The sequence below is a fragment of the Chelonia mydas genome, chromosome 17, assembly GCF_015237465.2.
Source record: "Chelonia mydas isolate rCheMyd1 chromosome 17, rCheMyd1.pri.v2, whole genome shotgun sequence".
In the NCBI taxonomy this organism is placed as follows: Eukaryota; Metazoa; Chordata; order Testudines; family Cheloniidae; genus Chelonia; species Chelonia mydas.
Genome location: NC_051257.2, coordinates 3,415,172 through 3,430,179, shown reverse-complemented (window position 1 = coordinate 3,430,179; position 15,008 = coordinate 3,415,172). Strand labels below are relative to the sequence as shown.

Genomic DNA, 15,008 nt, shown 5'->3' with positions numbered 1-15,008 from the left:
AGACTCAGAATGACTGATTCACAGTCTCTGCCCTCCTTTGTTGTCTTGCATATTGCCGTGGGGTTTGTTTTTAATATTTTGTGAGTTTGGTGCTAAAGAAACATGAGGGGCTGTAACAGTGTCGACCCATCGCCGCGGCATCTCCTGCTGGTCGTGCTTGGAATAAGCCCTCTTGGACCACCAGGGCGCCTTTTACTAACGGTGTCTCACTCGCTGTTACTTCCACTTTCTCCACCATGATCTCTTCGGGACCCAGCCCCCCGGCTGTGCCCCAACCTGCTGTCTCCCCCCTTTGGGGGACAGCTTCTTCCACTTGCCTCAGGAGCAACTGCAGTCTCTAGTCTAGCCCCTGGCTTCCAGGGCAAACTGCAGTCTGGATTTAGGCCACTCTCCTCATTGGCAAGTAGGGGTAAAGGAGGGGGAAACCCAGGCCCACCCGCTACTCTGGGTCCCGGCCCAGGGACCCTATAGCTGGCAGCCACTTTGTGCCCCTCCTCCTATTTCCCCCGCCTACTTTCCCCCATAGCCCTAGCATCTTCCTGCCCTTGCTTCAGGGCCTCAGTCTGGCAAAGGTCAGTCAAGAGCTCCCCTATTGCTCTGCTACCCTGTCCAGCACTGCAGTATCTCCAGTGCTCCTTGGCCGGCAGACAGTCCTTACCCCTTGCCCTCCAAGGAGAGACTGCCTCTTACTCTGCTGAGCAGCCCTTTATATATGGGCTGCTCCAGCAAGCCTTCTCCTGATTGGCTCTCTCAATAAACCCTTTCCTGATTGGCTGGATGCTGCGCAGCCTCTCCAAGGCTGCCTTAACCCTGCCTGTGTGGGGCACCACTGCACCACAGGGACTATCATGCCAGACTACAGCCAGACTTAGTAGAGAGGGGTTTTGTGCATTTTTCCTCACTACATAATGCTTTAATCCTGTTCTGTAGAAACCCTACTGTTTCAGTCCTGGGCTCTCACACAGATCTTCCAATGCACTTGAGTCCTGACCAGCAATCCCCCTGGGATTCCAGTCCTGGGTCCCAACACAGAATTCTGCCAACATATCTCAAACCCTGACTCTCAGACAATCCTGGGCTTTTCATAGATGAAGACTATCAGCTGTGACAAACTGCTTTTAAAATGTAAACAAACATCCACTAGTGACTAGGGTAAGACCTCTCCGAGCTCATGTCACTTGTGTAACAGTCGGGAATTGACCTGAGGTCTCCGGAGGTGAAAGATCCATCCATTAACCTACAGTGTCATCCTTTCCCATTTTATTTTATAAGGCTGTTTTATTTGTTTTGGTCTCTTTGTAGGTGTTAAAGTATTTGAAAGAGGGTTAGTCTGATTTTGTTTTACCTATAAAAGAGTCATGGGAGAGTTTCTGGAATCTGCAGAGGAATAGACACAAAAGCTGCACAAATGCTCACACGTAAACTTGAAATCACAAGACGCAAGCCTAATTTTGGGCTGCATTGCAGGCTCCCTAAATTAATGAATCTGGTGCTCATTTATGGTGAAACTTACCAGTTTCAAAGGAGTTTTGCCCCGAGTTTTTGAGTTTGTTTGACAATGAATTTCAGTGAAGGCTGGTGACATCTTAGAGAAGGTTGGGAAAATGACCACATAAAGTTGCCTTGTAGGGCTGAATTACAGCAATGGGTAAAGATCGTAATGTACCTGCTTCAAAACAGGGTAGACACCATCTCCTTTCCCCTCCCCACCTGCCCCAAGGAGCCTCCAATAGTAAAATTCTAAGCAAAACTCTACAAAAAATAAACCTTTTAAAAAGGGAGCAAAGAATCTGGAATAGTGATAGCATAGAATGTTGTGGGCAAAATCCCTTTGCTGTAGACAGTTGCACATTACCAGGTTGATGTTGTTGGTTTCTATGTGCTTTAGCACAAAAGTAGAGAGGAGATGTGTGTCCCAGTCAACAGCTGGATCGTCTGGAAGGTCCCTGGAAATGAAAAACACAATCAGTCACGTCATGGCTCCCCGCTGTATCCATAATATGCTGAAGGACAGATCACATCTTCTCTGAGATTGGAAGCAAGTTAATTTTATCAACCGAAGAAAACCATCTGAACTAAGCACTGCAAGTTTCCCAGGGTCGAACAAGGAACACTGGTATATTGGTAGGGCTGGAAGGGAAGCACGGCAGTTTGATCAATAGTTTCCCCACTTCGTTAAGAGTTTAACTTGTTATTGGTTTTAAATTAGATTTCAGCACCACCACCACCTATTTTCTTTGATCAACGTCTATTTGTTCAGTGATTCCTGCTTTCTGCTCCCTTCCATCAGAGTTCCTACCCCCCGCACAGAAAGAAAACGTCCACCCTCTCTTTACTCAAATACTTCCTTAAAACACAATTTACCCAGAAAGCCTTTCCAATAAAATCTACTGATGAATTACATATTACAAGTAATGGATCAAATTCTTCTCTGACCCCATTACCTTCGTGTGCTTTGCATCTGCACTGTGTCTAACTACTCTATCTGTGTATTTTAGATTGTGAGTTCCTTGGGGCAGAGATTATGGGCCAAACACGGGTCTCAATAACACTGTCGTAAATCCAGAAGTCACTCCACTAAAGTCAACAGAATTATTCCATATTTACTGTGATGTAACTGAGCAGAATATGATCCCCAGTCATTATGCACTGCCAGGTGCCACACACACTGTTGGTGTTCACTACTTTAATAGTACATATAATAATTTTTCATTAGCAATAATATACCCTAAGGCTGCTAAAGACCCATGAGGATCCGTTAAACCCTTCTTTCACTCTTCCTGTCCAGTAATAGTTTGATTATTGCTTTGAGGCAGCTTAGCAGCCAAGTGAATGCATAACCTTTTCGCACTGACACAATGATTTGGATTCAGAATGGTCCCAGCTGTTTGTTGCTGAGCGTAGAAGTCCCATTTCCCAGTACACTTGTCTCTTTGCTGGTTCCCAAGACGACAGGGATGATAACATCTGCATCAGAGCAACGGAAAAGTGTCTCCTCAGCACACAGCTCAGTGCATTTCCAAGGTCAAGCTCTTAGACTGTGTCTACACTATGGGACTTTTGGCAAAATTTCCCCACAGCTGTTAACACTGGTAGTAGCAAAAAGGGGAACCCTATAGACTGGCTGCCAGCATTTTCACCACTGTGCTGCCTAGCCCTGTTCAGAGCTGATTTAAATAATATGGTGTTAAAAGTACCAGCAGCATTGGTAGCTTTTTCTATATGAGCGTTCTCATTCTTGCTACCCTCATGGGAGCTGCACTGGTGTTAGCAACAGTGGAAAATTGTTTCAGTAGCTTGAATGGTGCATTTGAGGATACCAATATTCAAATTGTGCATTCGGCTAAGTGGGATTTTTTGCTGCCCACAGCAGTTTGTTCCTTCTTCATTCACCAGACTTTGTAATGGCAGTTCTCTAAAAACTGATGTAGAAAAGTGGAGACAGAGAAAAGTGTCCTGTGAAAACACCAGGTGAGCGCCAACCCGTAAGAGGTCAGGAAGGAAACATGGCAACTGGAAATGACAATGTTTAAAAGGATGTTAGTATCCCAGCAGCTGTGCTTGGTTTTACTGAGCTTTCTCTGAAGAGGCTCTGGGCAATGGAGCAGGTTTTAACTAGATTGGACAGACAAAGGTCACCCTAGTTCAATGAAAATCAACAGCTGGAGGCAATGGTTCAGAATCTCTGAAAACAAAACAATCTGAAGGCATGGGGAAATTAACCCTGTGCATGCTGAACTGATTAAAGTGAGCACATTTTGCAAGCAGCTATGCTTCTCTCCATTTACCAGAGCCCCATGAAGCGGGCCATTCATGCCCTGCAACTAAGAGGAATTTTTTCCGGCATCATATCACCTGCCAGCAGCAAAGACAGCAAAGCTGATACAGACACACACACGCACATGCACACACAGTTTGTAACTAACTAATTCTCACAACACCCCAAACTAGTATTAGCCTCATTTTGCAGACAGAGAAACTTGAGACAGACATTAAAGAGACAATAAGGTGGACCAACTTTTCTGTTGGCGAGAGAGACAAGCTTTGGAGCTAGACAGAGCTCTTCTTCAGGTCTGGGAAAGGTACTCCCAGCCAAGAAATTGTTTAGTATAAGTAGCTCACGAAAGCTTATGCTCAAATAAATTTGTTAGTCTCTAAGGTGCCACAAGTCCTCCTTTTCTTTTTGCGGATACAGACTAACAGGGTTGCTACTCTGAAACCTGTCATTTAGTACAGTAGTTAGCACATATTGTAAGGGACCATTCACGTAGAGTTGCCTATTAACACCTCTGCAGTCACAGGACAAAAAGAGGGGGTTAGTGGGTAACAGACTGTGTAATAAGCCAGGTTTCAGAGTAGCAGCCCTGTTAGTCTGTATCCACAAAAAGAACAGAGTAATTTTTCTCCTGCTGATAATAGCTCATCTTAATTAATTAGCCTCTTACAGTTGGTATGGCTTATGCTCAAATAAATTTGTTAGTCTCTAAGGTGCCACAAGTACTCCTGTTCTTTTTGTAATAAGTCAGTTATTCTCAACCAGGGTACACGTACTCCTGGGGGTATGCAGAGGTCTTCCAGGAGGTACATCAACTCAGCTAGATATTTGCCTAGTTTTACAGCAGGCTACCTATAAAGCACTAGCAAAATCTGTACAAACTAAAATTTCATACAAATGATTTGTTTACTCTGCTTTATACACTGAAATGTAAGTAAAATATTTATATTCCAATCAATTTATTTTATAATTATATGGTAAAAATGAGAAAGTAAGCAATTTTCCAGTAACAGTATTCTGTGACACTTTTTGTATTTTTATGTCTGATTTTGTAAGCAAATAAATGAGGGCGTTTTTAAACTTGGGGTATGCAAGACAAATCAGACTCCTGAAAGGAATACAGTAGTCTGGAAAGATTCAGAACCAGTGTAATACGTCATAAATCCAGTGTCTCTGTTCAATCCATGATTTTTAACGTCTAGCAGAGTGATGAATTTAAGCTCCCAGGCTCGTCTTTTGAAAGTGTTGTGCAGGTTTCCTTTGAGGATGAGGACTGAGAGGTCAGATACAGAGTGATCACTTTGTGACACAGACATTAAATAATACATCCAAACCCACGAAGAGAAGCCAGTAGCAGAGCTGGGACCAGAACCCAAGATCATCACCCAGGTAATCTGATCACCCATCTCCAGGAAAGGTTTCAGAGTAGCAGCCGTGTTAGTCTGTATTCGCAAAAAGAAAAGGAGTACTTGTGGCACCTTAGAGACTAACAAATTTATTTGAGCTCCAGGAATTGTCTTTTGCTAAGTGTTTGAACAGCACCTAGCATATGTAAATTCTTGGCACTGCCAATAAATACATATAATTATGGTCTCTGCTTAAACCACTAGACCAGATTACCATTCTATTTAATATACATGTAAACATATTCTTATTAATACCTTAAAAATCAACCCTAGCCAAATCTGAAGCCCAGTGACCTTTTGAACAATAAAAACAGGTTATATCTGATTGTTTATTAATAACTTCAGGGCGGATGATCAGAGCCGTTTGGCATTTAAATGGTTAACTCTAGCTTTCTGACTGTAGCTGATAACGTCTCTGAGCTCAAGGTTGCAAGGCTGAGATAAAGGGCTGTAATGGAGTGAAAATTAGCACATTCCCTGGAGCCCACTGAAGCCTGTGCCAGGAAACACCCCCTCCCTGGACCTTCTCTGTCCTTTGCCCCAGAGAGCTCCTTGTTGGTGCTGCCAACCACCGTGATGGATCAAGATATATATCACATGTTGGAAAGGGTTCCTGGATCAAATCGCTGTAGGGGTGGGGGTGTAGGAAGAGTTCAGTCAAGCAGCCTGATTTCAGCCAAAGGCTTCTGTCCAAGAAGTGACATTTACAAGCATTCCAAATCACAGACGTTGAATGCAAAGGATTGTTCATAGCTAGGGAGCCTCAGTGACTGAGGGCATGAACAACTGGCCACAATGGGGCAAGGCTTTTGTCATTCAGTAGGAAGGTTTTGCCCCAGAATTAAGATTGTTCCCACTTTTATAACATTTTCAGTGAATCAGAGTTTTGCGGCTGCTCTGTCAAGTGTATTTAGTGCTCTGCTGAGAGCACTGGAGAGTGAGGGTACGTCTACACTGCAAAAAAACCATCCACAGCAGAGAGTCTCAGAGCCTGGGTCAACTGACTTGGGCTCATGCTACGGGGCTAAAAACAGTGTAGATGTTACTTCTCAGGATGGACCCCAGGTTCTGAAACCTGGTGAGGGGGGTTGGTCTCAGCGCCTGTGCTCCCTTCTGAGCAGGAATGTCTACACTCCGATATTTAGCTCCATAGCATGAGCCCGAGTCAGCTGACTTGGGCTCTGAGACTCGCCGCCAAAGATGTTGTTTTGCAGCATAGATGTACCCAGAGGGTGGGATTTTCAAATGCACCCAATGTTGGCTTAACTATGCTTACTGACCTTAGCAGGAGCAGTCAGGCCAACTCTGAGGGCTTCTGAAAACTCTACCTATAAGTCCTCCATTTATCTATCATGGGCTTTGCCACTGACTCCAATGCGAGGAGGATAAGACCCTTTGTTGGTTTCTAATTTTCTCCCCCTTGTATTTGTCCTCTCCATAATTACATCCTTGCAGCTACTGCCCCTGTTCTTGCACTGGCACTACCATAGGGCAAAGTAACGGAGTGGTAGACAACACAGTATTTAGTCTTGGCTGCAGCATCCAGGGGATTTGAGAGCCACCAGTGGGCCACAGCAAACCACAAAAGGAAATTAAATAAAAAGGCAATTTCTTTGTTTTGGGTAGACTTTGCCCAGTGAGCTCAACCTGTGCACCATACACAGCTGCATCTTCATAACAAAAGGAATTAAATGAATTTCTATGGAAAAAATGAGAATGGAAGCATTGTATGCTACACCCTGTTTGTGTGTCTCCCTTCTCCTGCTTGCTTTTGTCTGCTGGATGTTGTCCCTTGTTTACTGTTGCTTCAGGGCTTGGACCATCTGACCTCTAGATCAGAGCGTCACTAACCTTGAGCATGAAGCCAGCAGTACTGGCCCTGCTAGAGGGGTTAGTTTTTATAAGATAACTTTTATATTTTAACAAACTTCACACTGAAGGCAGATTTGAGAAGAGCACCCATGTTGGAGGGACTCCTTTGTGTCCCTGATGGAAACTTTAAAAGCTTCACCTATTCTACATGGCCCAGCTCTACCTTTCTTCTATGACATCCTGTTCGCCTCCTGACCAGCTTTCTTATGTTCAGCTTCTAACAGAGCTGCACCCAATGCACTGTGGGTGCACCTTTTTTCAGAGTCTTCTATGGAATTTGTTCTGATCAAGAGCCAGGGTCCTGTGATCACTTCAAAGATTAAGTTGAACCAAACAGCCAGTTTGTGTGAAGTCCATGTGGCTTAATAAAGAGCAAATGGCTGTCCCACATGGGACACTTGTGTTTACAATACCCTTGGGTCTGTCACTCCCTAAGGTTGCTGAGACTAGGCAATGCCCAGGCCTCTGGGACACTGTGTTATAGTGCCTCCTGCTGGATGACAGATTGCTTGGAGAGAGAGCCGTATGGATGGGGGTCTGTTAGGAAGCCTTCTCAGCCTTGTGGGGCCTTTACAGGTAGTGACAGGAAAGTTGGTGGGGCGGAAATGGGGTTCTTGGAAGAACTACTCTCCTCCCCCCACCAAAAAGATCAAACACCAGAGCAAAACCTTCCAGATATTCTGGATAATCTGATTTTTCATTCCATTGAACTCCAACGGGATAAAAATGAAAGGATTTGCCCATTCAGTCTAACTTCCTTACTGGCTCTTTGTCCTCCAGCATGACCCTAATCAATGCAAGGCTAGTGACCAGGAAACAACTTTTGCATGGATTTATTTTCCCCTCAAAGAATGATGTTACATTAAATCAGCACAGAGGTTGGTAGATTAATGGTAGACTACATAGGAAACAGGTGAACTGCTGTTCAGTAGTTCCCAGCTGAGAACAATGACCGCAGTGTGTTTGTTTGAATAAAGGACGCCCTTTGTATAAAAATAAGATAAAGGAGTTTCTGAACATCTGGGTGATTGAATCAGGACCAGAAAGCAAAGGATCCCACAAAATAAAATGAGGCTAGCACACAATTAGTGAAGAGGCTGTGTGATGACCAGAGGCAATCAGGGAGTGACTTTTACATCACAGTGTCAATTTATTGGAAAGTCTGAATTAACAGGAATGATCATGTCAGCCTCTGAGGAGCGAAATGTGAAATTATTTTCTAGATTATACTCAGATGAATGGAGACGGGCTAGCCTTAGAGTCTCAGGCAGAACTTGCATGCACCTATGTTAATAGGTACTTATGAATATCACAGCCCACTACTGACAATTACAGACAGGAAGGCAATAGCATAGCTAGGGTGCATGCACATATCTGACTCAAGTAAAAAGAAGGAAGGCTACTCAGAAGGACTCAAATCCAACATACTTGCAGTGTCACAATACACTGAAGAACAGGTGCTGCATGGCTGTTGGAAAGGTTAACACCTATCGCTTAACACCTGGCTGGGATGAGTCTGGAAAAACACAGATATCTGAGGAGGGGCCTTGGGAAATTATTGACAGAATTAAAGCCAAAAACAGCGGCACACTGACCATAAGGAATAAAACAGAGGCTGGGCAATGTCTATCCAATGACAAGCAACCTACTGAGGGGCCAATCCTGAAATCTTTATTCCAAGTGACTTCCAGTTGGATATTTCTAAGAATTGAGTAAAGGCTTCAGGATTTGGCCCAGCTGTGGAATAAGCTCCCAATGGGAGGGGTGGAAACCCCAATGCTTGAAACATTTTGAAATAAAACAGGGCAAACCACTAAAAATACTGGAGAGAACAATCTCACAAAGGAAGGAGGCTAGACCAGATGGGCCATAATAGTTCTCTTCCATCTCTAACTTCTGTGATCTATACCTAAGGGTCTACACTCAATGGTGAATTTTTCAAGCCTTGGTGCATACTACATAGGTCAATACTGACCTGAATAATGTGAATATGTTGGGTAATGCGCATGTGTGAAGGGAGAGGATAGGTGTATCTAGACGTTATTCACAGATACCAGTTCTTACAGTTTCATCTAAAGTCCAAAGAGTTGTGTGTTCTTGTCCACTGGTCTATGTAAAATCCCACTGCAGCTGTGTCAGTCAGTAATCCATGTTCCTACCATAAATTTACTAAAAGCCGATGGTGATCTAGATCTTTACGTAATAAACTTTTGTCTTGGGCATAATCATAAGTTTCTGTTTGAGAAATAAGAGTGGGCTGTAGTTTAAATTTAACAAGGTTGCTAGAACACACAGGATCATTTGTCACGTAGGAAGTTCTCCAAGCGTCCCTGTACTTGTCTAATTTTTAAAAATGAATTATTGACGATTTCTCAGCAGAGTTTAATGTCTATTCATGGAGATGAGACAATTGCTTATCGTAATTTGAAATCTGGTATTTATTTGACGTCTGTACCTCAGAGCCCTGTTGATAAATTACAGCACAAAGCTCTGTAGGAACAAGTTCATATTCATTGGCTTTAAACAGAAGAAAAACCGTGTTGGCTGGCAAGAGTAGAAATGTACAGAGATCAGGGTTGTAAGAGCTACCTTCAAAAAGTAATATATTAAAACTAGGCTTTGTCTACACTAGAAAATTAGGTCATCATAACTATGTCACTCAGGTGTGAAAAATCCATAACCCCAAGTGGTGTAGTTAAGCCAACCTAAGTCCCCACATAGACCGTGCTAGGTCAATGGAAGAATACCCACCCCAATGGGAGAATCCCTCCCATCGGCATAGGTAGTGTCTACACTGCAGCGCTACAGAGAGTTGACAGAACTCTCTACCATAAGGGTAAAGCTCGTCTGTGCAGGAGACACAGCTTTCTCAGGGGTTGACCCAAGACTGGAATGAACTCCCATAGGAATTTAGGACCATCCCAAACCTCAGCACCTCACACTTCAAGTGCCAGGTGCATTTCTTCGAGCAGGCGTCTCTAATATAAACATATAGCAACATGTCTGTATGTGTGTGCGCGGGTGTGTTATATTACTTAAATAAATCCAAAACAAGAAAAATCCATTGCACATGCCTCTCTCCCTGGGACAATAATGAAAGACGAAACAAGTGATAGATGTTAGTCATGTTGCTTAATACACGAGTGGGAGGTGCTTATATACTGTGGTGTTGAGCAGTATAAAAACCTGGATAGAATAGCATAGTAATCTGGGAGGCATTACTGATTAATTTATTGCATAACTAATGGAGGGCCAAGTACTTCTGTGTCCTGCATAGATTTGGAATTCAGCTGCCAGAGAAAGGGAGGGGTCTGTTTCATTCAGTCTGACCTGCCATCATCAGAGGTAGCAGCTTTAGCCCAGCCAAAATCTACCATGGATTGTTTACGTGAGCTGCACAATGAGACAGATCACACAAGGAAACATGGTGGCTACTTCTGCTAGGGACAGCAGTAAGAGGACAACCAAGTACAGTTACTGAAAAATAATTTAATAAATTGAAAAATAAACCAGATTCCCAAACTTTATCTTATACTCTCATCCATTACTTTTTTCCTCATTACACTTCCTGCTCCCAAATGGACTAACATTCACTTTGCTCACCAACTGAATGCCAAATCAGGGCCAGTTATGCTACTTTACCACGTACAGCCATTTTCTGGCCAGCTTACACTACCACGTACATCATCACTGAATTTGGCCCAAAGACTCCGATGGCACCTTTGACGCCAGGTCTCAGTTTAGCCTGTGGTTTCCGATACAACTGCACACACAGGAAGACAGCCCTGCTGCAGGCTGTATGCTGAAGGGCTGGAAGCTTCACTTTCGTTTTACAAAAGCTTACAGTCGGCAGAATCTGCTGGGGCCACCACAGACAACATTCAACCAAGCATTGGCTTGGTCTGACTCCCAAAGTTCACTGAAAACACCAACTGGACATAAGACTTAGGGCTTGGCTACACTTGCGAGTTACAGCGCATTAAAGGAGCCCCAGGCGCACTAGCTCACTACCCGTCCACACTGGCAAGGCACGTAGAGTGCTTTGACTCCACGGCTAGTCCGCTCCTGGTATTCCACCTCAACAAATGGAATAACATTTTGTGCGCCCCTGCTGGAGCACCACGGTGCTAGTGTGGATGCCCTAGTCTGTTAGTGTGCTCTGATCGGCCTCCAGAAGTGTCCCACAATGCCTGGTCTAGCCACTCTGGTCACCACTTTGAACTCTACTGTCCTGCCCTCAGGTGACCAACTGTCAGACCCGCCCTTTGAATTCTCTGGGAATTTTGAAAATCCCCTTCCTGTTTGCTCAGCCAGGCATGGAGTGCTCTCAGCGAATCTTTCCAGGTGACCATGCCTCCACGCACCAGGTGATCCCCTGTATGGCGCAATGGCGAGGTGCTAGACCTCATCAGTGTTTGTGGGGAGGAAGCTGTCCAGTCCCAGCTGCACTCCAACCGTAGGAATTATGATACCTTCCGGCAGATATCAAGGGACGTGATGGAAAAGGGCCATGACCGGGACGCACTGCAATGCAAGGTTAAAGTGAAGGAGCTGCAGAATGCCTATCGCAAAGCCCGTGAGGCAAACAGCCGCTCCGGTGCTGCCCCCGTGACCTGCCGTTTCTACAAAGAGCTGGACACAATACTTGGGGCTGACCCCACCTGCACTCTGAGTATCACCATGGACACTTCAGAGCCCAGTTCAACAAGGCAGGAGGAGGAGGAGGAGCAGCAAAGCGGGAGCGAGGGTGTTGAGGCGGAGGAAGACACTCCGGAATCCCTAGATGCATGCAGCCAGGAGCTGTTCTCAAGCCAGGAGGAAGGTAGCCAGTCACGGTGGCCAGTGCTTGGGGAAGAACAAACACCAGAGGAGGTACCTGGTAAGCGGCTTTTATTTTGGGAAGTAAGTTATTCAGTGCGGGCTCTTGGGGTGAGGAGGGTTAGGGCTGCATGCATGCCTAGATGTGGAATGGGGCATTGATGTGCTCCCTCACATTGTGGTAATCGGCCTCAGTGATCTCTTCAAAGGTCTCATCCAGAACTTGGGCAATGCACTTGCGCAGGTTTCGTGGGAGAGCCACTGTGGTCCTTGTCCCAGTAAGGCTAACTTGTCCGTGCCACTGTGCCGTGAGAGGTGGGGGGACCATTGCTGCACACAGGCAAGCTGCATATGGGCCAGGGCGGAATCCGCATTGCAGTAGAAGACCCTCCCTTGCTTCCCAGGTCAGCAGCGAGATATCTTCCAGGACCAACTCCAGTGGAAAATGTGGGGACAGTGTTCAGTCTAGGGGCCCCCTGCCGCTGTTGACTCTCCCCAAGGCACAGAAACCCAGAGGACAGTACAGCCATGAAACAATCAATCACGCTTGACCCTGCGCTTACTCACCATTTTGGGGCTCCTGTGGGTTATGTGCGCTCGCTTTGGGATGGGCAAATTATGCTATTGTGTAGACTGTGCTTGCCCTTAAGTACGGGGGAATCATTGCTCTGTCTGGTGTGAACAATGCTGCCTCTGTTAAGTGTTGCATTTTGCCTTAGAGATGCAACCTTGAGATCTCAGCCATCCATGTTATCACCGGCCGAAAAACTCCAAAGAATCAGAAAGAGGCCACGCAGAAGCAAGGAAGACATGTTGCATGAAGTAATGCAGCATTCAAGTAATGAAAATCGAAAAGTGCAGGAGTGGCAGGACAGTGAAAGGAGCATCCGCCAGCAGAATGAGGAGCGCAGGCACAAAAGCGCGGTGCTCCGGCAGCAAAGCACAGATTGGCTGATAAGCATAATGGAGCGCCAACTGGACTCGATCCAGACACTCGTAACCATGCAGGCGAAGCACTACCGTGCTCGACACCCCCCCTGCAGACCTTTTCCCAAAACTCTTTCCCTTGTGCCCCCATGTCACCTCCAACCCACTTTTCCCAACATCCGGGTTCTTACCGCCACCAACTGCCTCCAACACCTGTAGCTTCACCACCCAGCCATGAAAACTACGACCCTTACCCTCTGCACTCAACCCCCATCACCATGCAGTACAGCCATCCTGAAGTGCAGCACTCATTGCACAGCACTCCCGACAGGAAGGCTGAGTATGATAACAGGACATATGCAAATCTGTGATTGTACCGTTCCCCACCCCACCCCCTTGCCCTTTCTGTTTCCCAAGCAGTTGTGTTTCTTTTCAATAAATGGATTTTCTTTTCAATAAATGGATTTTTTAGCTTTGAAAACATTCTTTATTATTGCATAAAGTAAAAGATACCTTAGCCCAGGAAAGAAACAGGCACTGCAACTCAGCATAGCAAACACAGATTCCTACTAACATTGGAACAACTGCACTTCACTCCTGTGCAGGGCACCAGACATGACTGGTGGCTTTCAGCCTCAAATGGCTCCCTCAAGGCATCCCTAATCCTTGCAGCCCCGCACTGGGCTACTCTAATAGCCCTGCTCTCTGGCTGTTCGAATTCAGCCTCCAGGTGTTGAACCTCCTAGTTCCATGTCTGAGTGAATTGTTCACCCTTTCCTTCACAAATGTTATGGAGGGTACAGCACGTGGATATAACTGCGGGGATGCTGTCATTGGCCAGGTCCAGCTTCCCATACAGAGAGCGCCAGCGGCCCTTTAAATGACCAAAAGCACACTCCACAGTTGTTCTGCACTGGCTCAGCCTGTTGTTGAACCGCTCCTTGCTGCTGTCAAGGCTCCCTGTGTAGGGTTTCATGAGCCACGGCATTAAAGGGTAAGCGGGGTCTCCAAGGATCACAATGGGCATTTCGACTTCCCCTACGGTAATCTTCTGGTCTGGGAAAAAGGTCCCGGTTTGCAGCTTCCTGAACAGGCCAGTGTTCCAAAAGATGCACGCGTCATGCATCTTTCTGGGCCAGCCTGCGTTAATGTCAATGAAACGCCCACAGTGATCCACAAGAGCCTGGCGAACCATAGAGAAATATCCCTTCCGATTAACGTACTCGGAGGCTAGGTGGGCTGGTGCCAGAATTGGAATATGTGTGCCATCTATCATCCCTCCGCAGTTAGGGAAACCCATTTGTGCAAAGCCAGCCACAATGTCATGCGCGTTACCCGGAGTCACAGTTCTTCTGAGCAGGATGCGATTAATGGCCCTGCAAACTTGCATCAACACAATTCCAATGGTCGACTTTCCCACTCCAAACTGGTTAGCGACCGATCGGAAGCTGTCTGGAGTTGCCAGCTTCCAGACTGCAATAGCCACCCGCTTCTCCACCATCAGGGCAGCTCTCAATCTTGTGTCCTTGCGCCGCAGGCTGGGGGCGAGCTCCTCACACAGTCCCATGGAAGTGGCTTTTCTCATCCGAAAGTTCTGCAGCCACTGCTTGTCGTCCCAGACTTGCATGATGATGTGATCCTACCACTCAGTGCTTGTTTCCCGAGCCCAAAAGTGGTGTTCCACGGTGGTGAGCATGTCCATGAATGCCACAAGCAATCTTGTGTCATATGCGTTACTCAAGTTGATATCATCATCGGAGTCCTCACCGTCACTTTGGATCTTAAGAAGTAACTTGACTGCCAAACATGACGTGCTGGCGAGACTCATCAGCATATTCCTCAGCAGTTCAGGCTCCATTCCGGCAGACCGAAAGGGAAGACAGAGCGCGCAGTACAAAAAACGTTGAAAGATGGCGCCAAATGTGGACCGAAGCACAGGGATTCCTGGGATGCGAACCGATGCATCACGGGGCGTTGGGACAGGACCCCGAATGCCCCGCCCTCCCACCCCTTTCCCACAAGCCACAGCGCCAGAATGAGAAGAGGTGCTCTGTGGGATAGCTGCCCATAATGCACTGCTCCCAATGCCGCTGCAAGTGCCACAAAAGTGGCCACTCTAGTGCACTTGTTCCTGTCAGTGTGGACAGACTGCAGCGCTTTCCCTATTGCGCTCTTCGAAGGCGTGTTTAACTCAAAGCGCTCTACATCTG

At 46.1% G+C, this 15,008-nt stretch overlaps 1 protein-coding gene across 7 annotated transcripts in view; it reads right to left on the bottom strand.

Annotated features, from left to right (window-relative positions):
- Positions 1 to 15,008, bottom strand: part of PIGL (phosphatidylinositol glycan anchor biosynthesis class L) — an 85,462-nt gene that overhangs the window by 24,535 nt on the left and 45,919 nt on the right. For all 7 annotated transcript variants that reach the window (XR_006286320.1, XR_006286322.1, XR_006286319.1 and 4 more), the window contains one exon: positions 1,856 to 1,946. Coding sequence is in view for 3 of the 7 variants with exons in the window: in XM_043531200.1 (XP_043387135.1) it covers positions 1,856 to 1,946 (91 nt within the window). In the remaining 4 variants the exon portion in view is untranslated. The remainder of the gene's footprint in view (positions 1 to 1,855; positions 1,947 to 15,008) is intronic.